The sequence below is a fragment of the Apium graveolens genome, chromosome 6, assembly GCF_009905375.1.
Source record: "Apium graveolens cultivar Ventura chromosome 6, ASM990537v1, whole genome shotgun sequence".
Lineage (NCBI taxonomy): Eukaryota > Viridiplantae > Streptophyta > Magnoliopsida > Apiales > Apiaceae > Apium > Apium graveolens.
This window is the reverse complement of record NC_133652.1, coordinates 263,890,035-263,912,213: the sequence shown is the minus strand read 5'-3', so window position 1 is coordinate 263,912,213 and position 22,179 is coordinate 263,890,035. Positions and strand designations below refer to the sequence as shown.

At 42.4% G+C, this 22,179-nt stretch overlaps 3 protein-coding genes across 3 annotated transcripts; all 3 read left to right on the top strand.

Annotated features, from left to right (window-relative positions):
* Positions 1-518: 518 nt before the first annotated feature.
* On the top strand, positions 519-3,626 carry LOC141667585 (peroxidase 19-like). The gene is made up of 2 exons (XM_074474132.1): positions 519-793; positions 2,777-3,626. Exons 1-2 carry the CDS (start codon positions 587-589, stop codon positions 3,356-3,358), a joined length of 789 nt encoding a protein of 262 aa, XP_074330233.1. The 5' UTR covers positions 519-586; the 3' UTR covers positions 3,359-3,626.
* A 6,193-nt stretch (positions 3,627-9,819) lies between these two features.
* LOC141665984 (uncharacterized) lies at positions 9,820-12,633 on the top strand. Its single transcript, XM_074471970.1, has one exon. It carries the CDS (start codon positions 9,820-9,822, stop codon positions 12,631-12,633), a length of 2,814 nt encoding a protein of 937 aa, XP_074328071.1.
* Positions 12,634-19,366: 6,733 nt separating this feature from the next.
* LOC141663829 (GDSL esterase/lipase At5g45950-like) lies at positions 19,367-21,884 on the top strand. Its single transcript, XM_074469660.1, has 5 exons — positions 19,367-19,764; positions 19,957-20,087; positions 20,188-20,421; positions 20,780-21,029; positions 21,301-21,884. The coding sequence occupies exons 1-5, from the start codon at positions 19,458-19,460 to the stop codon at positions 21,495-21,497; spliced, it is 1,119 nt and encodes a 372-aa protein (XP_074325761.1). The 5' UTR covers positions 19,367-19,457; the 3' UTR covers positions 21,498-21,884.
* Positions 21,885-22,179: the final 295 nt, after the last annotated feature.

Below are 22,179 nucleotides of genomic sequence, written 5' to 3'. Positions count from 1 at the left end.
GATAAGTGCATGCGTACTTGAATTTTCACCCAAATAAGTGGCCAAAAGAAATAAATTTAGAAACTTAACGTACTTAAATTAAATGATGGAATGAGTACCTTATGCCTGCTGCTTATATCTTAGGATTTTAGATGAACTGTACTTAACATCTAATTAGAGCTCCGTTCGCGAGGGACTTGAACTTCAAGTCATTCCGGCCTCCGTTTATTTAATTTAAATATTTGTGTGTTAGAGTGTTGAATAGTATAATATATTGTTGAGCAGGCGAAACAAAGAATTGACTAATGGTATGGAAAGAGCAAAATATTGTATCACTAATTTTACTATCTTAATATAGTGAAATGTTTATCTAAACCACTCTTAGTTAGTGGGGATGTATAGATGAGAATGAGATCTTGGTTAAGTGACAAAAAGTGAGTTTTTGTGTGCGACAATTCACAGGTTCGTCTGTTTTATTTTAAGAAAAGAAGCTAAAGAAGACTCTCTGCATGGTGAGTTGATTAAATTATAAATGACTGTAAAGAACATATCTATGTAACATACTTGAGTGGAAACAAATGGATTATAATGAATGGAGAGCATGTGAATGAAGGGGTGTGATGGGTCCATATTGATATCGACCAAACCAGGAAGCAAACAATGGGCGGAGAAGGATGCGGAAGATAACAAGGACCTGGCTGTGGAGGCTTTTAATAGCATTACAAAGGCCAAATCTCTATTAGAGACCAAGTGTCCTGGTGTTGTGTCTTGTGCTGATATTCTTGCTATTGCTGCTAGAGATTTCGTCCACTTGGTATGTTTGTTTATCTACTTTCCGGCTTTACCCTACATATGTTATGTTCGGCTCAACAGTTCTCACGTAAAAATTGTTATGCGTAATTTATGGAAGTTGCATAACATCATAAGCAAAAATTTCATTTTAAATATTTTTATTTTGAAATTCTACTTTTTTGCAAGGCCACCTCCTAAATTGAGACTTTGGGACTTAATAAGTCCATATAACATTACAACTTAATATTGACAAGTTCCCGAATAAATTGTTGTTAGCGATATACTCTAAGGCGAAAACTTCTCACAGTAAGTATAAAAATGGGTCATCTTATCGTGGATATATGATGTGCTGCAATAATCGGATACACCTCACCAACCTCCTATGTACTATTTGTCTACTTATCTCCTCTACACTGCAACAATCTTTCTGCTAGAGTTGTTTACTACTCTTTCTCGTCTAATATGACAATAGAAAATTCTTTGTCATCTTGTATCATAGTAATATGTGCAGTCAGAAAAATCTATAGGCAGTCAGAAAAAACTAATCATACTCAAGTAAATCTTGGAAGTCGACAAAGCATTACTTCATTAAGTTACCGATCGATTAAAATGTTTGTGATTTGGGAAAAAGTGATACTCCCTCCGTACCACAATACGTTTTCCATTTTGACTTTTATTAATGTTTACGTTAAGCGATTGACTATTAATTTACGGTTAATATAAAATATCAAACATAGTTACGAGTGATCTTGTTGTATTCGTATTTACGAGTACTTTAATACAATGAAATTTTTATATTTAATATTAATACGAAATTAAAGATATTAACAATAAAAAACGTTCATTGGCAAATATGTCCGACATAAATGGGAAAAGTATTTAGGTACTGAAGGAGTACGAAATTTGGCACTACACTAGTTCTGTATCTATCCACGTTACAAACCAACAGTTTCTGCTAAGACAAACTACTTAATTAGTAATCTTTCATACAAAACAATCTTAGACATAACTAATACATGAGTAGAGGATGATGTTGGATCATGTTCCCGAGATTAGCTCAAGAAATTTACTTGACATGTACAATAAAATCACTTTATTTAAATTTACGTGAGATATACAATAAAATCACTTTATTTATGACAATTAAATATGGAAATACAATCAAATACACAATTTTTAATTATTTTATTTTTATAATACATACACACTTGACCCTACATAAGACACATGTCATATTTTTATTGGATATTTTTATATTACCCATGATAATATTTACTTAATTTGTTTAGTAATCATTCCTACGACACAAATAAAAAGACAACAATAGGTAGTATTATGTACTTAATTAATTTGTTTAGTAGCAGGTTTACCAGTTCACAAACGACATTTAGTTGAGGGCAGGACAAATAAAAACCCAGGGGAACATATATTTGTGATGTGAAGTACTGATGCATTGAAAGTACTTGCAAACTTTTGGATCTTATAAAAGAGAGAAATTTAACATCAAGACAGAAAATTTGCCAGAAATCTATCACATGCATGTCACTGTATGTATCACAAATAAACTAAGATTGAGAAGATATTGGCAAACATTAACTTTACTATGCTTGGGACAGACCTACTCAGTTACTCCACTCGGTCTTTACTTTCAATGAAAAACACATTTTAACATGAGAATAATGAGAACAATATTGATCTACAACAGAACAATTCTGACATTGAAAAAATGAAAAATCTGATCATTTTCACGTATAAAATGTTCTCACCGGAATCACGTTACAATTTTGTAAGACAATTCTGTACTAATATTGGTGAGATTTAGTAGTTGATCTTGATTTATGTTATAGTAAACCTTAAATGCTGATGTCTTCATCCAATTTTGAGGTTAGTTAAAGTCATATAGCCTCTTTGTTGCTAGTTGATTGCTATTCACAAATTCTTTATTTATTTTGGTGGTTGTAAATTTATCAACCAGTCTTAACAGGACCATTAAAATGTGTTGCAGGCAGGGGGTCCTTATTATCCGGTGAAAAAAGGCAGGTGGGACGGGAAATTGTCATTGGCATCAAGGGTAAATCTCAAGATTCCACATGCGAATTCTACTGTAAATGAACTCATCAAGCTATTTGCATCAAAAGGTTTAACACCAGATGATCTGGTAGTACTCTCCGGTGCACATACCATAGGATTTTCACATTGTAAAAACTTCGTGAATCGACTCTATGACTATAAGGGAACTAAGAAACCAGACCCTTCAATAGATCCAAGACTTCTTAAGGCCTTGAAAATGTCTTGCCCGCCATTTGGTCGTAGTGGCAGTGTCGTGGCACCATTTGATGTTACAACGCCTTTCCTATTCGACAACGCTTACTATCAAAATTTGGAAGCCAAATTAGGTTTGTTAAGTTCTGATCAGCAGCTGTTTTTTGATCCAAGAACTAAGCCTATGGTTCAAGCTTTGGCAAAAGATAAACAGCGTTTCTTCCAAGCATTTTCCGCAGCTATGGATAAAATGGGATCAATAGGTGTGAAAAGGGGAAGAAAACATGGAGAGAAAAGGAAAGATTGCAGTGTTCATGCATTTTAATTGTTATGTAGATCTGGTATGTTAGGGTGTCCAACATCATTATAGTTGCGTCTTCTCCACAAGTAACTACTTTTGGTGCAGTAGTAAGCGCTTGATCCTAACATGGTATATATCTTTTTTATTTTTCTTCATTTTTATGTGGCTCTTGTTTATCTTAGTGTGTCTTACATCTGCTGGATGAGGCTTTTGTATGGGTTTGTAAAATTTTGTAATTGACATTGTTTTCTACTGGAACATACAGTTGACAGTTGCTTCTACGTGTATATTACTCCCTCCGTCCCTAAAAACGTTTCATATTTGTGTTGGACACGTTTGTCAATGTACACTTTTGATTGTTAATATCTTTAATTTTGTATTACTATTAAATATAAAATTTTCATTGTATTAAAGTACTCATAAATACGAATTCAACAAGATCACTCGTGACTATATTTGATCTTATAGATTAGACGTAAAGTAATAATCAATCGCTTACGATGAATAGTGCAAAAAGTCAATATAGGAAACGTATATTGGGACGGAGGGAGTAGTACTTATCATGGTTTTTTCTGCAACCTGGTAAACTTTTCTTTGCACCTGGGAAATTAGTTTCTATCATTTTCTGCAGGTTACTCCAGAATAACCGGTATCAGTTAAATTTGATCCGACAAACACCTTTCTCAATCGAGTTCCTCGATCAAAAAGATCTGCAACTTCAACGAGGCAGATTCCAGATTTGGAAATGCACGTCGAAGAGCAAATTATCAATTTTCGGAAAAATGGAAAAATAAATACATATTCATCAGCCAACATATCAAATAACGAAAATAGTTATGTCATTCATTTATCAGATGGCGAATTTTCACTAAATTTTATTGCAATCATCCAATTTTCTTGTGATGTCTTGATACCTCTCTGCCACAGTGTCACTGGTGAATGTCTGAATGATCACTGTCATCAGTCCATCACCAACTGATCTAGAGTTACAACATCACTTCTTATTACTGATGCATCAAAGTGCTCCATATATTACATCATTTTATAAGCTGCATTGTTTTTATTGGATCCAGAAACAATTCAAGAGTGTGCCCTGTTGGAATTAATGCACTTTATAGTCAATGTGCATATTCATGAAATTCCACTTTCCTCTGGAAGGATCAAAAAATTTGTGTGTTCATCTTGACAAATGGACTTGATAACTCTATTTTTGGCTACAGGCCCATCAAAATGGTCCAAGCTTTTAGGTTCACGTTCACTCAATGAGAATATCTTGATATGAAAAAGCTTAAATTAATTGCATAGTATTATATTACGAGCAGTGTTACGTTCCCAAAAACGATTCCAAAAAATGTTTCAAAATGAAAGCGTGATTTTATTCGTAGAAATCATATCTATGCACAAGGAGTCCATATCATTAACGATGGAGTAATCAATAATATAGTGACACCTCATCCTTTAGTTACAATGTTGGGAACACTTTCGAGAACTCTAACATTTCTCTAATATCATACGGCCGCAGCCCTTCTCATATTAAGGTGTCCTATATTATTATTGTTGGTTGAGAAAATGAGTGTTTATAATTGGCTTTAATATATGCATGACTGTCTCACATGCCAATAATGAAGTTATGCAAGTTGATAATCCCAAATCACCCCGGGGCCTTCTCCTTACCGGGCCCGGACTCGAACTCCTTTTAGACGGCGACGACGGCGGCGTGCGGTGTAGCTATAGGGTGGGAACCTACAAAACAGAATCGGAGGGGGGGGCGTCCCCGCGGCACCTCCGGCGTGAGAATGAGAAAGGGTTTTTAAGGAGAAGAAGGGCGAAGTGGAGATTATGCGAATATATTTATGGGTTGTACGTGTGTGCATGTAAGTATAGGTGAGAGAGAGAGTATGTCAGATTGTAACCTGTAACCTTCCTTCTGTTCTACCTTTTATAGGCCTCCCCCTAGGGTTTAGGGGTTTGCACCCTTTAATCTGGACCGTAGGTTTGCCTTTTGGACTGTAGGGCATCTGGACGCCTGGGACGCGTCGGAGTACTATCAGATCCGGACCGTAGGAACGTTCTGGATCCCGGGTACCTGGACGGTGGTGATGTTGCCACGTGTCCTGGTCTCCTCAAGGTCAAAGCTGACTGTGTTAGAGTACTATCAGATCCGGACCGTAGGAACGTTCTGGATCTCGGGTACCTGGACGGTGGTAATGTTGCCACGTGTCCTGGGCTCCTCAAGGTCAAAGCTGAGTACTCCCTGGGCTCTTGTGCTTGGGCCCTGGGCCTTTGTTATTGGGCCTATATTATTACAGGCTATCATTTGCCCCCTACTCCCTTATGCGGGTTTACCCGGATGGGGGATTATAGTAATATGTGATTATTCTGTGACGCCTTAGGAAAAATTTTCAAGGGTTTGTTTGATTTGTTGCCCCCTAACCCCAGGGTCAAATGGGGATGAGACTCCGGGGTTGACCTGCCTAGTCATTTGATTTGAGTTCAAGGTGGGATTCCTTGCAATAATTAGAAAAATTTTGGGGGTTGTTTGATTTGTTGCCCCCTAACCCCGGGGTCAAATGGGGATGAGACTCCGTGGTTGACCTGGCTAGTCATTTGATTTGAGTTCAAGGTGGGATTCCTTGCAATAGTTAGAAAAATTTTGGGGGTTGTTTGATTTGTTGCCCCCTAACCCCGGGGTCAAATGGGGATGAGACTCCGTGGTTGACCTGGCTAGTCATTTGATTTGAGTTCAAGGTGGGATTCCTTGCAATAGTTAGAAAAATTTTGGGGGTTGTTTGATTTGTTGCCCCCTAACCCCGGGGTCAAATGGGGATGAGACTCCGGGGTTGACCTGGCTAGTCATTTGATTTGAGTTCAAGGTGGGATTCCTTGCAATAATTAGAAAAATTTTGAGGGTTGTTTGATTTGTTGCCCCTATCCCCGGGGTCAAATGGGGATGAGACTCTGGGGTTGACCTGGCTAGTCATTTGATTTTGATTTTGAATTTTGGCGACGGTTTGGTGGATAAGTACACTCCTGACATTTGATTTGACCGAACTCTGAAAAGTTGATACTGCGAATCCGGGGTGTCAGGCGACTGTTGGGATTCCAACCGGGGTCAAAGATACGTACGTTTTATACATATCTTTTGAGTGTGCAGGCATTTTAACTCCCCCCTTTTTTTCTCCTTAAAAGACGTGCCTTTTCATCATTACCTTGACAGTCGTGGTAATAACTGCTGTGCAGTTAATTTCTGGGAGCGAATTGGAGGGTGCCACGTGGGGGAGGCGTGCAGTTTATTTTTTACCCCACAAAACCGTTCATCTTTCTTTTGTCCCTCTTCCTCCTATAAATACCACCTTTCTTTCTTTCTTTTTTCTTTTACGTGAACACTTGCAAACAGAGAGCGAAGAGAGATTTTTCCGAGATTTTCAGAGCATTTCTTGTTGAAGCCTGCATTTTATCTCCTGCTATTTGTAAGTACATTCTTCTTGCTTTCTTCCACTTTCATGCAATACATGCCACTGGTTTCGCTCGAGCGTCGCTCCGTTATTGTATAATTTTTTGTTCGAGTAGTGTGAATGATTTGTTGCTTTGAAACTAAAATCGTGTAGTTTAATTGATTTTGCATAGCTTTTTCAGTGGTTTTGTGTTTGATTTGTGCAAATAACATGGATTTTGGTAGTTTTGTATGCGAATAAGTGGGTTTTCAGTAGTGTAAAAAGTTGAAGGGCCCGTGACGCGTCCCAGGTGTCCAGATGCCCTATAGTCCAAAAGGCAAACCTACGGTCCAGATTAAAGGGTGCAAACCCCTAAACCCTAGGGGGAGGCCTATAAAAGGTAGAACAGAAGGAAGGTTACAGGTTACAATCTGACATACTCTCTCTCTCACCTATACTTACATGCACACACGTACAACCCCATAAATATATTCGCATAATCTCCACTTCGCCCTTCTTCTCCTTAAAAACACTTTCTCATTCTCACGCCGGAGGTGCCGCGGGGACGCCACCCCCCTCCGGTTCTGTTTTGTAGGTTCCCACCCTACAGCTACACCGCACGCCGCCGTCGTCGCCGTCTAAAAGGAGTTCGAGTCCGGGCCCGACAAGGAGAAGGCCCCGGGGTGATTTGGGATTATCATTGGCGCTAGAAGGAGGGGGTCGAACCTCCGCACGGTGGTGTTCATATCCGCAGCTCCTCCACCACCCAGAAGCTTGAAACACCATCCCCCAATAAGAACGCCACTACCAATCTCTTAGATCTGTTTTTACAAATTTTACTACTTTGAGTTTGTAGTACTGTTGAATAACCACGACTACAAGAAAGAGCAAAGTAGCGGTTTCTGCCTCTTTCCTTCCGCCTCCTCCCCAACCCAGGGAAGGAGACATGGAAGATCTGGACGAAGGGCTCCCCATAACCCAGACTCCCTCTCAATATCTCCAACCAGGAGACCAGAGAATAGTCATTGAAAAAGCTGCCCACAAGCACACAGGGACCCCCACCAACCTATGGGGAAGAATGACCCCGGGACAGATACAGGCGGCAATGGACCCGTGGAAGGAAAAACATGACGCCGAACCTGAGACCCGCCCCGGGGATCAGCGAGAACGATCCGGCGAACGGTCCGGAGAATCTCGGGGATCCGTCTTCGACCGGATTGCAAAGAATTTAAAGAAGCCACCAGAGGATGCCAGAGATGGAATAAAAAGAGCTGCCCTCCGTGAGAGAATCCGGAAAGAAGAAAAGGCTAAAGCCCAGGAAGCTATAGAAAGGAGAGTCCGGGAAGAAGAGGCCGAGCTAAAGAGAAAGGCACACCGGATTCATGTTTCTTCAAACTCGGAGCCAGAGAAGGAATCCAAGCAAGAACAAATGGCCCGGGTCCTTCAGGACCTTAAAAGATAAGTGGAAGGTGACATGGAAGTAGGAGCGGCAGCAACCCGTTCACAAAGAAGCTGGAATCCACCCCCAGAGAATCAGGGCTGAAGCACTTCAATTTTGACTCCTTTGATAGGCTGGCTGACCCCGAGGAGCATCTGAACTATTTTGAGCAAATATCTAATATTTATAATTACAGTGACCTGACTAGATGCCGATTTTTCGCATCAACGTTGAAGGGGGGGTGCTCAGAAATGGTTCAGCCGCATCCCATCCCGGAGTGTGGACTCCTGGAGAGACTTCCGCGAGATATTTTTGAAAAGATTCAGGACCATCCGAATGAACGAGCTGCAGATGTGTCATCTAGAAACAATCCAGCAATGAAGCAAGGAGCCCCTCCCGGAATTCATCAAAAGATTCCAGGAAGCAGTCAACCAACTCTCCAACTTGGAAGAAAAGGAGGCAGTGAACATTTTTCGAAGAAACTTGCACCCGATATCTTGTGAAGGCTATGTTAAAGACTTGATTCATAGGGAGCCCCAGAGCCTAGCGTCGGCATACGCATTGGCATCAAAGTTCATAAAGAAAAATGATTTCCTCAAATCAATGAAGATGAATAGAAGAATACATGATGATGATGAGTCTCCGGAGCGACACTCGTCATCCCGGAGAGACAAAAGATACAAGCTTGACAGGCAAGCCAACTACATTCAGCAGTCTCGGAGAACCCCACCCCGGGACACATACCCCGACCCAAGAAAAAATGAAAGGAAACCCAAGACCAAGAAGGAACCCAAGCCGGAACCGGAGTGTACACCACTCAACAGGCCCCGGGCCGACATTTTGCGCGAAGTCAAGGGCAAGCCATTTTACTATCTGCCAAAACCCTTGCTGGCGCCTCCCGAAAACAGGGCTCGGGACAAGCATTGTGGCTATCACGAGGATCATGGCCATACCACTGAAAACTGTTTCTCCCTCAAGATGTTCATAGAAGACCAGATCAAGAAAGGAAACATGAACCTGTATCTTCAAAGGGGGTCAAATGACAAAGACAGAGACCCGGGAAGAGGCAAAAATATGGTGAATGTTATTTTCGGAGGCACAACCTCTCCACCCCGGAGCCCGAACCCGGAAAATGATGTGATGATGGTCCAGAGTCTGGATGACGAGCCGATCTACTTCTCCTACTCTGACTATGAGGGGCTCGATCCGGACCACAATTTGGCACTAGTGGTGACCCTTGACGTCGCAAACAACGAGGTAAAAAGAATTCTAGTTGATAATGGCTCCTCTACTAATATTGTATTCGAGCACACACTTAACAGGATGGAGCTCGGACACCTCCGAATGGACCCCTCTCTTGAAGATCCCTTGTACGGATTTGGGAACACGATGATTCCAATCCGGGGCATCATTTATCTCCCCATCATCTTTGGACCGCACCCCGGAAGGTCTCTCATATGATGAAGTTCTATGTGATAAGCGCAACCTCCTCATACAACATGATCCTTCGAAGGCCCACTATCACCAAGCTCAGGGCAATCCCCTCAACTATTCACTTAAAACTCAAATTCCCCACCCCGGGAGGCGTTGGAGAATTGAAAGGAGACGGAAAAATGGCAGGGAGATGCTATGGTCAGGCACTTGTCATGGCGGAAACGGAACCGGAAAATCGGAAGAAGATAATGTCCCTACCCAAGGGACAAAGCAGAAAGAAGCATCGAGAGCACCTTAGTAAAAGGGCCCGTCTGGATGTGAATATGATTGAAGACTCCGGATATGGCGTAACCAACGCTGATGCCCAGATTCAGAAATTTGTAGAAAGCAAGGAGAAGACGAAGGTAGAACCTGCCCAGCAGACAATCGAAGTAGATTTGGAACCCGGGAACCCCACCCGGAAAATCAAGATTGGCAAAGGCCTGGAAACCACATTCCAGAAGGAGCTCATCGATCTACTAAAGGAATACGCTGACGTATTCGCTTGGGCCCCGGAAGATATGCCGGGGATTGATGAATCCGTAGCCATGCACAGCCTGGACGTAGATCCAAAGCACAAACCGATCAAGCAAAAACGGAGGAACTTTGCCCCGGAAAGACAACAGGCAATCGACCAAGAGGTCGAAAAGTTGTTAAAAGCAGACATAATCTGTGAAATTAAGTATCCGGATTGGCTGGCAAACGTTGTGCTGGTCAAGAAACCCAATGGAAAATGGCGAATGTGCGTGGATTATACAAGCCTCAATTCGGCGTGTCCTAAAGACTCTTACCCCCTGCCCAACATTGACCAGCTGATAGACGCGACCTCGGGCCACATAATGCTAAGTTTCATTAACGCCTTCTCGGGATACAACCAGGTCAAGATGAATCCGGCAGACATCGCGAAGACGGCATTCATCACGCACCGAGCTGTCTACGCTTTTGTTATGATGCCGTTTGGGTTAATCAACGCCGGGGCAACATACCAAAAAATGATGAATACCATCTTCAAAGATCAGTTGGGCAGGAACATGGAATCTTATGTTGATGATATGATCTCTAAGTCGGTCACAATCCCAGAGCACATCCAGGACCTCAGGGAGTGTTTCGACAACTTAAGGAAGTACAACATGAAGCTGAACCCGGAGAAATGCACATTCGGGGTTCCCTCCGGGAAGTTTCTTGATTTTCTGGTCAGTGAGAGAGGAATAGAAGCCAACCCAGAGAAGATCAAAGCGATAATGGAAATGACAGTCCCCCGGACTCAAAAGGACATTCAAAAGCTTGCAGGATGCCTAGCAGCACTTCAGAGATTTATCCCAAAGTTGGCAGAGAAATGCCTGCCTTTCTTCGAGCTGTTAAAAGGAGCCCAGAACAAAAAGCTGATCGACTGGACCTCGGATTGCCAAACAACGTTTGAGGAAGTCAAGCGACATCTGATGAACACACCTATTTTGTCAAAAGCAAAGCCCGGGGAACCCCTTTATCTCTACATTGCAGCCGGGGAAAGAGCGGTATCTTCCGCACTCATTCGGGAGGAAAATGGGACGCAGACCCAGGTATACTATGTAAGCCAAGTCATGAAAGACGCTGAAACCCGGTACCCAAACTTGGAAAAATTCGCACTGACTCTTGTTCACTCGAGCAGGAAGCTAAGGCAATACTTCCAAGGCCGGGAAATCAGGGTAATCACTAATCAACCACTTCGCAAAATCATCCACAAGCCAGACGCCTCCGGGAGGTTAGTCAATTGGGCAATCGAGTTGAGCCGGTTCAATATCAAATTTATCCCGAGGACAACCATAAAAGCCCGGGCGTTGGCCGAATTCGTCATGGAATGCAACTTTCCGGAAGCCCTAGAGACGCCTAAACCCCAATCCGAAGGAGAAAAAGAGTCTAACAACCGGGATTCTTGGACATTACATGTTGATGGCTCGGCTACAGCCGAAAGGTCCGGAGCCGGCCTGATCCTCTCCAGCCCGGGCGGATTCACAATCCAACAGGCCATAACCTTCGCCTTCAAAGCAATAAACAACCAGGCTGAATATGAAGCTCTACTCTCCGGAATCAGGTTAGCCAAATCCCTTGGAGTAAGGAATTTAACAATTTATAGTGATTCTCATATTGTGGTAAGGCAAACCAATGGTAAATATGTCGCAAAAGATCCCAAATTGGCCCGGTATCAGGAAATGGTTAGAGCAATCCTGGAAACCATCCCGGACTCAACCATCTTGCAGATAAACAGAGAGGAAAATACGAAAGCAGACGAACTGTCCAAGCTCGTCCAGAATACTTCAGATTTAAGCAGCTCGGTTTACTTCGAGGAGCTCGGAGCTCCCAGCACCGATCGGCCCGAGGTATTATGTGTTAGTAGCCCGGAGAACTGGATGACTCCTTACATAGCCTATCTCAAGGACGACACCCTTCCGGAAGATCAGAACAAAGCCCGGTACCTCAAATATAAGGCTGCACGCTTCTTTTTAGAAGACAATCAGCTATACCGAAGAACTTTCTCTGCACCAACTTTAAAGTGCGTTGATCCGGATGAAGCGGATTACTGTCTCCGGGAGGTACACGAGGGGATCTACGGGGATCACTTAGCCGCTAAAGCTCTAGCCTACAGGGTCACCAGACAAGGCTATTACTGGCCAACAATCCACACTGATTCAGTCTCCTATGTCAAGAAATGCAGCAAGTGCCAGAAGTTCAGCAACGTACCGAAACAAGGTTCAAGCCTCCCCGGGTCCGTTCTCTCCCCGATCCCATTTGCTGTCTGGGGAATTGACATCATGGGCCCTTTCCCTCGGGCAAAAGGGGATCTTCGTTATGTTCTGGTAGTAATAGATTATATGACTAAGTGGGCGGAGGCCAAGGCTATGAGAACCATTAACCAGCAAGACTGCATCAAGTTTGTGGACATGATTGTAATGAGAATCTCGGACAACGGGCCATAGTTCGTGGGTTCGGATTTTGAAGCCTATCTCAAAGAGCTCGGGATAAGGCACAAAAAAACATCTGTTGCCCATCCACAAGGGAATGGACAGGTTGAGGTCACAAACAGAATCATACTCCGAGGTCTGGAAAAGAGACTGGAAGACTCTAAAAAGAACTGGTCGGATGAACTCCCGAAGGTTTTATGGTCATACAGAACTACCTCCCGGACGGGAACCGGGGAGACTACATTCAAGCTTGCCTACAGTACAGAGGCCCGGTTACCGGTAGAAACCGGATCCCCCTCACATAGAGTGACCAACTTTGATGAGATCTCCAATGTAGAAGGCCTCAGAACCAACCTCGAACTCCTGGATGAAGTAAGAGATCGGGCCGTAGAAAAAATGGAAAGCTACAAGGAAAAAACAAAGCTTTACTTTGCAAAGAGGGCCAGGATAAGAGAATATGTGGTGGGAGATCTAGTGCTCCGGGACACTGAAGCCTCGGACCCAACTAATCAGGGGAAACTGCAGCCGAACTGGGAAGACCCTTATATAGTCAAGGAAGTGATCCGTCCGGGAATTTACAAGCTGAACTACCTCAGCGGAACTGAGGTCCCCAACACCTGGCACGGAACCCGACTAAGGAAATTCTACCAGTAAGGAAAAGGTGCACACTCTCGGAACACCTCTACATTTATACTATGATCTTTTGATGTAAGCGCTATTCTCATTCACCCCAGAATGTAATTTTTGCTTTCAACATGAATGAAAAACTCTACTTTAAGCGCACCATTGCTTGAATCAATTTCATTATGATGCTTCTTTATTTGCCACCAAATTTAAATAAACACAGCCCATGTGTACTTAAAAAATTTCTATTTTACCCCTACCCGGGGTCCTATAAAAACACAGCCTATGAGTATTCAGAAAATTTTTTATAAGTTAAAAATTTTACCCCATCCAGGGGTCTACATCAACACACCCCAGGTGTACTTAGAAAACTTCTATTAATTGGAAATTCTACCCCATCACGGGGTCATATAAAGGCACAACCCATGTGCACTTAAAATTATTATCAATTAATATAAATTAGAAATTTTACCCCACCCCGGGGTCCGCAAAAACACAGCCCATGTGTACTTTGAAAATTTCTATCAAATGGAAATTTACCCCTACCCGGGGTCCTGTAAAAACTCAACCCAAGAGTACTTGTAAAATTTTTACAAGTTAAATATTTTTACCCCACCCCGGGGTCCGCAAAAACACAGCCCATGTATACTCCAAGAATTTCCTAACATATACGAGTCAATAAGAAAGAAAAGAAAGAAAAGCACAATCATATTAAACTACCCCGAGGAAACACACCCCGGGGGGCAAATCGAAATCATTCAGATTACAAACAAGTTAAAAAAGCCAAAAGGCTCAGTTCGGAATGGCTTAAACTAAAAACAAGAAAATAGAAATTACATGCCAAAAAATGGCAAAGTCTTCAAGTTTCGACTGCAGGATCGGAGGGAGGAGAAGGAGGCTGCTCCGGGTCACCCTCTGGTACGGGAGGCTGCTCAGCAAGTGGCGATCCGGGGAAGGGAGGAACATTGCTAGAGGTTCCGGCACCAGACTCCCTTGCCTGGATGGCTTCTTTCTCCTGCTCTAGCCGAGTCTCCTCCTCAATGTACTTCTCCAAGAAGACATCGATTGTACCCTGAGGCTCTTCAACAAGGTACTTGGAAGTGACATTCCAACAGATCTGGATCTTCTGCAGGGCTTTGTCGTTCAGTTCTTCGAAGTATACAGGAGTGCCCCGGAACCTTGCCAGAACCTCCTCGGGAGTGGGCTGAGCGGCAAAATCATCCTTCAGCTTCTGATTTTCAGCCCTAATCTCCCGGAAAGAAGCCTCAGCCCGATCCTGCCTCTCCCGGATCTCGTCCAAAAGCTTCTTATGAGCAGCAACCTCCCTTACACTTGCCTCCTTCAACTCCTGTATCTCCCGGGACAGCCGCTCGAATTCAGTCTTGTAGACCTCGGCAGCATCAGCCTTCGCCTGAAGGCTCCGGGTTATGCAAACCAGTCCAGCAACCCGGGAGTTAGCCTGAAAACATTATAAATCGCGATTAGATAACACGAATACAAGAACACAAGAAGAAGGCAAGTAAGAAAAAGGCTTACAACAGTAATATCCTCCTGAAGCCCGACCAGGAAGTCATCGAGAGGCTCCTTCCTGTACTTCTTCCTCTCCGCCGTGCTAGCATAGTTCTCAAACAGCTCCCTCCGGCGAGCCTCCGGGGTGAAACTAGCAAGCAGGGCTTTCAAAGTTTCCGAAGTATCCGGGGCCAGGTCAACAGCAGCCTTCTTCGAAACTGGGCCCTCGGATACATCATCACCTTTGTCCCCGGAACCCGTGGGAGCACTCTTCCTCTTTCGGGGTGACGGAACCCTTATCACATCCCCTTGCCGCACGTCCTCGACCCGGGGCTCCTTGATCATGATCGTTGTCCTCCCCGGACGAGACGGCGCCACCTTCTGGGCCGTATCGTCACCCTCACCAACCTTCTTCTTCCCGGAGTCTAAGCTCGTCATCCCTCCAATCCTTCGCAGCTTGGCTGAGAGATCCTTAAGTTGGGCAGACATATTTGGGGGATAAGGAATTAACTTCGGGATACCTGAAAAGGAGACAACAAAATATCAGTCCCGGATACAAACAATCAATAAAAGCTAAAACAACAAAATAACAATAAGGCAAAAGACTTACATCCGGCAGCATGCATATTTTCATTGCTAGTAAAATAGTCCCGGGTCCACTGCGTCCCAAGTGCCCCACAGAAGGCATAAACCATTGCGAGAGCTGCTTGCCCGAGCCGCTGGACCGGAAACCTATCTGTTTTAATTTCAAGTTTATGGAGCGGCATGAACTCCAAATCCCCACCCCGGACAAAAATAAACTCCCGGTACCATCCCTTAGGCGACGTCAATATGCTAACCGAGAGAACCATCTTATCAGAAGGATACCCACAGTCCTCTATCCTAAACATGAACTCATAAATCGGCCGAGCGGTGGATCTCTTAATTCTGAAAATGTGGTGGAAAAGTTTGAAGGTGGGGAGGTAATTTTTGGCATGACAGCAAGCTAAAAACCAACTTATCTATTTAACCGAATTCGGAGCTAGCTGGGTAAAAGGAATCCCGTAGACATCTCGGCATAAGGATTTGGTGAATTGATGTAATCCGAGGCGCATGCCCCGAAGGTGCTCTAAGGGAATCCCGACCCATCCCCCCTCCGGTCTGTGATACACCCTCTCGTGCACCTCGGGCCATCTCCACTGGTATGTATCATCAAGGTTAAAGGGCAGTCTAAGGGCGCCATCTACCTCAACGTCCGTGTATTTCTCCTGAACCTCTTTATGAACCGCCCCACACTCATACCTGGTCCCCGGGGTGGTAAAAAACTTCCTATTCATGTCGTCTTCGTCATAAGGCTCCCTACCACCAAGCCCATCCGGGCCCCCATATGCCTCTGATAAATCTCTATAATAAAAGCCCAAGGGCTTAGGGTTCACTCGGCACTGGACGAAATATTCATCTACGTCCTCCCAAGACCCATCCGGATTCGATAAGGTACCCCCGGGACCTAACAATAGGGTCTGGGTTAAGACTTGTTGGGGTGGGTCAACCCGGGAAGACATCTCTGTAGAGCTACTGGAAGAAGAAGATGAAGGGTAGAAGGAGTTGAGCTCGCCTAAACCTCTAGGCCTTTCGGGATATCGACTCCTAAGGGTAGCAGTACGTTTAAAATGGGTACCCGGCATAAACTACGTGTATCTATATAAACGCACCCCGGAGTCAATGCCAAACCCGAACCCAACAACAACAAAACAAAACAAAAAACAGAAAAAGTTTAGAAACAAATCGTGTACGTATCTTACCCAAAAATAAGATCTACAGAATATACATACACATACAACCAAAAACATATATCAAGAACACACCCCGGGCCCTTCAACTTTTTACACTACTGAAAACCCACTTATTCGCATACAAAACTACCAAAATCCATGTTATTTGTACAAATCAAACACAAAACCACTGAAAAAGCTATACAAAATCAATTAAACTACACGATTTTAGTTTCAAAGCAACAAAGCATTCACACTACTCGAACAAAAAACTGCACAATAACGGAGCGACGCTCGAGCAAAACCAGTGGCATGCATTGCATAAAAGTGGAAGAAAGCAAGAAGAATGTACTTACAAATAGCAGGAGATAAAATGAAGGCTTCAACAAGAAATGCTCTGAAAATCTCTGAAAAATCTATCTTCGCTCTCTGTTTGCAAGTGTTCACGTAAAAGAAAAAAGAAAGAAAGAAGGGAGGTATTTATAGGAGGAAGAGGGACAAAAGAAAGATGAACGGTTTTGTGGGGTAAAAAATAAACTGCACGCCTCCCCCACGTGGCACCCTCCAATTCACTCCCAAAAATTAACTGCACAACAGTTATTACCACGAATGTCAAGGTAATGATGAAAAGGCACGTCTTTTAAGGAAAAAAAATAGGGGGAGTTAAAATGCCTGCACACTCAAAAGATATGTGTAAAACGTACGTATCTTTGACCCCGGCTGGAATCCCAACAGTCGCCTGACACCCCGGATTCGCAGTATCAACTTTTCAGAGTTCCGTCAAATCAAATATCAGGAGTGTACTTATCCACCAAACCGTCACCAAAATTCAAAATCAAAATCAAATGACTAGCCAGGTCAACCCCGGAGTCTTATCCCCATTTGACCCCGGGGATAGGGGCAACAAATCGAACAACCCCCAAAATTTTTCTAATTATTGCAAGGAATCCCACCTTGAACTCAAATCAAATGACTAGCCAGGTCAACCCCGGAGTCTCATCCCCATTTGACCCCGGGGTTAGGGGGCAACAAATCAAACAACCCCCAAAATTTTTCTAATTATTGCAAGGAATCTCACCATGAACTCAAATCAAATGACTAGCCAGGTCAACCCCGGAGTCTCATCCCCATTTGACCCCGGGGTTAGGGGCAACAAATCAAACAACCCCCAAAATTTTTCTGATTATTGCAAGGAATCACACCATGAACTCAAATCAAATGACTAGCCAGGTCAACCCCGGAGTCTCATCCCCATTTGACCCCGGGGTTAGGGGGCAACAAATCAAACAACCCCCAAAATTTTTCTGATTATTGCAAGGAATCACACCTTGAACTCAAATCAAATGACTAGTCAGGTCAACTCCGGAGTCTCATCCCCATTTGACCCCGGGGTTAGGGGGCAACAAATCAAACAAACCCTTGAAAATTTTTCCTAAGGCGTCACAGAATAATCACATATTACTATGCTCCCCCATCCGGGTAAACCCGCATAAGGGAGTAGGGGGCAAATGATAGCCTGTAATAATATAGGCCCAATAACAAAGGCCCAGGGCCCAAGCACAAGAGCCCAGGGAGTACTCAGCTTTGACCTTGAGGAGCCCAGGACACGTGGCAACATCACCACCGTCCAGGTACCGGGGATCCAGAACGTTCCTACGGTCCGGATCTGATAGTACTCTGACACAATCAGCTTTGACCTTGAGGAGACCAGGACTCGTGGCAACATCACCACCGTCCAGGTACCCGGGATCCAGAATGTTCCTACGGTCTGGATCTGATAGTACTCTGACGCGTCACAGGCGTCCAGATGCCCTACAGTCCAAAAGGCAAACCTACGGTCCAGATTAAAGGGTGGAAACCCCTAAACCCTAGGGGGAGGCCTATAAAAGGTAGAACAGAAGGAAGGTTACAGGTTACAATCTGACATACTCTATCTCTCACCTATACTTACATGCACACACGTACACCCCATAAATATATTCGCATAATCTTCACTTCGCCCTTCTTCTCCTTAAAAACCCTTTCTCATTCTCACGCCGGAGGTGCCGCGGGGACGCAACCCCTCCGGTTCTGTTTTGTAGGTTCCCACCCTACAGCTACACCGCACGCCGCCGTCGTTGCCGTTTAAAAGGAGTTCGAGTGCGGGCCCGGTAAGGAGAAGGTCCCGGGGTGATTTGGGATTATCACAAGTAATAATTATCAAATAATAATTAAATTCTATTTTATGTAATTGTCTTATTTTATACCACTTATTCGGTGATAAAAGATAAGAAGAGCTTGATCTGCAACTTCATTACCCAGACCCTACTATACCGGTCTATTCCTTTTGCGTCTGCAACTAACTTTAATCCTGTCATTGTGTCGGTAGAATAAAATTATAGGCATTTGGATTACAAGATTTTAACCCGATTAATGTGAATGAGAATTAAGTACGTATCCGAGTTGGAATCGCATTATTGAAACTGACACCTTAATGTTCCTACTAGACTCCCCTGTCTTTATTACTTGAAGGCTCATCTGCAGAGTCATAGCCTGATAGGAAAAAACAGTTGCATTCTGCATGTAATAATAGGCTCTTATCGGAAATTCAATCATCAAATAGTGTCTGTTGGTTGTTTCGTTGAATTTATAAGCAACGCATATAATGTAAACGCACATTCAAAATCACACAAATATTAAATGTGATGCGTAGTAAAACCTACTGTTATGTAGTGTAAAACTTCACTTATAATTTGCTATCAGAACGAAGTATCGAACATGATCTGAATCATATTCAAGACTGATAACTACCAATATTTAATCATTCAGAATTCGACGTAAGAACTTAAATGCTAGACCAACCACAACTATTTTTTCCTGTGCTATTTATTGAACAACGATGAAGTAGTACTGCCACATTTTCGGATTCCAGATTTTGATTCTTTAATCTTCGAGATTTGAAGTGGTTGAAAAGATATGGGCATGTCGATGAAACTGATGTGTTCAAAATTTATGGTTGCAATAACGTTGGTGCTGCTGCAGATAATGATATTGCCCATGCAGGTTGCAGCAATTGATGAATTAGTTCGACAGGTAAGGGAGCAAACTGCAAAGAGTAACACTACCTGTATTCTTGTGTTTGGAGATTCAAGTGTTGATCCGGGAAACAATAATTATATCCCCACTGATAATAAAGGCAATTTTCCACCGTATGGTAAAAATTTCGACAATGGCACCTCCACTGGGAGGTTCAGTAATGGAAAACTTGCCACTGACTTCATAGGTATGTTATGTAATCATAATCTAGTTTATGTTCTATTTGCTACATTTTGATTTTGAGCTACCATCCACATTGCTGGCACAAAATTGCGAAACAGTAGTAAATTTCTGAAGTAACAGTACTAACTGTTCGTTTGTTTGAGGATTACTGCTAGAGGAACCCTAAATGACTGTTTTTGTTTGTTTAAATATCCAGCGGAGGCATTTGGTTATCGAAATATAGTTCGAGGATTTCTGGAACCACAGCTGGAGATGGAAGATATGCTGCATGGTGTGAGTTTTGCATCAGCTGGTTCTGGTTACGATGACCTTACAGCTAATCTTACAGTAAGTACTGCCACTCTTAACATAGCATTGTTAGACTCTGTTCTGATAAATCTGTGTTTGATAAGAACTAATGCCAATTTATGCTGTGTTTAATCAACAGAGTGTGTTAACTATTACCAAACAAGTGGAGTATCTAATGCATTACAAGATTCACTTGAGTCAACACATAGGGAAAGTGAAGGCACAAGAAACTCTGAGAAATGCTATATATATCTTGAGTTTCGGCACAAATGATTTCATCCAAAACTACTTTGAAGAAATCGATCGAGCAAAGCAGTTCACTGTGGCGCAGTACCAGAATTTCTTAATTTCTCGCATGGCACTTGCTGTTTCGGTAATCTCCCCACTCTCTCAAATGCATACAGTTTATAATTCAAGAAAATTTTATCTTGATAATGCAGAAATGTGCTTATGCAACTATCACATTAACTTCAAATTGTTTTTTCTAACTAAAATTGGGGTTTGTCATAGTTAGTACCCAGCTACCGATTGATGTATGCCGTACATACACCAGACCAGCATCATATATATTTACATCGAAAAGTTAGTACTCAATGACAAGTGAGAATGTAATGACTTGGGGCCGGGAAGGAACTTCCGTGGCCCTGCAGACGTAAATGATCCAAATTCCAAACTAACTAATCCAAATCTATAATTATCAAATTGCTTGAGACTTCAACTTTTGTATGCAGAAAATGCACCGCACTGGAGCTAGGAGAGTTGCTGTAGTTGGCGTCCCTCCATTAGGTTGCTTTCCATTGGTTGAAATGATACGAGACGACGATAACAAATGTGATGGACCTCTCGACAGCGTTGCTATAGCATTCAATTCCTTGATTAAACAGAAATTGGCTGACTTGAGCAAATCCTTGTCCATAAGAACTGCCTACATTGACATATATGGTTCTATTATGAGCGCAGTTCAGAAACCAGATCAATATGGTTAGTACTACCTTTATAAGTTCAAAATTTATGTACATCCACACAGACATGCAAAAAACATGAATATGTTCGCGCTCAGGTGAGTGAAGACATGTTAGAACAATGTTGGTATTCAGGTGACAACACATATTAGCATGAAAACACGTGAGAATAGAGTTGTTTAGGCTAAAACCGTTCTTCATAGAACGCGACCCTGTATATGTCACGACAGTTTCTTATACATCGTTTCTTGAAATGTGTATTTTGTTCATAAAATGTTCTAAAATTTCAGGTTTTAAGGAAACTGCAAAGGGATGTTGTGGAACAGGAACAGTGGAGTTTGGGGATTCATGCAAAGGCATGTCTACTTGTGCTGACCCAACAAAATATATTTACTGGGATGTGGTTCATCCTACAGAAACTATGTATAAAATTGTTGCTGATGATGCTCTTAAAGCTATTATTGTTGGCGATTTTCTTGCTCATTAGTACTCCCTCCCTCTGTCCTATTAAATTCTATATTTTAATTTTTGACACGTTTTTTAATATTCATTTAAAATATAATTCCACAATATTTTTTTTAAAAAAAAATTCCTGAATAAAAATTTTATGTTTAAACTTTTATTCATAAAAAAAATTACAAAAAATATTATGAAATCATATTTTATACAAGTTTCGAAATACATGTAAATAGTGCACATATAAAATTCGTTGGGAGTACTTGAACTTCTTGTCAATGAGCAATCAGATTGACCTGTAATCTACTATCTGTCTGTATGGCTATCATTTTGGCACCATTGCTGATTGCAAGTGTTTGTACAATTTCCTGTACATGAGGACCTTATAATGAAAAATGTGTGATTACTTTTGTTTTTCCATGTTGACCATATAAATTTTAGTTAGGGACAGTGGGGTCCCATATGTCTCTTACTAAATCCGCCCTAGTTCAAGCTTTGTTACAGACTCCCTGCAACATTAACTTTGGTGTTGGTATTTGTTGAAAATAAGATTTGTTAATCTTCCTCGTGCACTGATTAAATGTGATAATCAAGCTACTAAACTGCCCGCACATTCTGAACAAGTGGAATTATTTTATTTCCCAGCTCTTTCAGTCAAGTGATTTTATCAAGGAAAATGTTAGATGTACAAAATAAGTTATTAAAATAGTTAT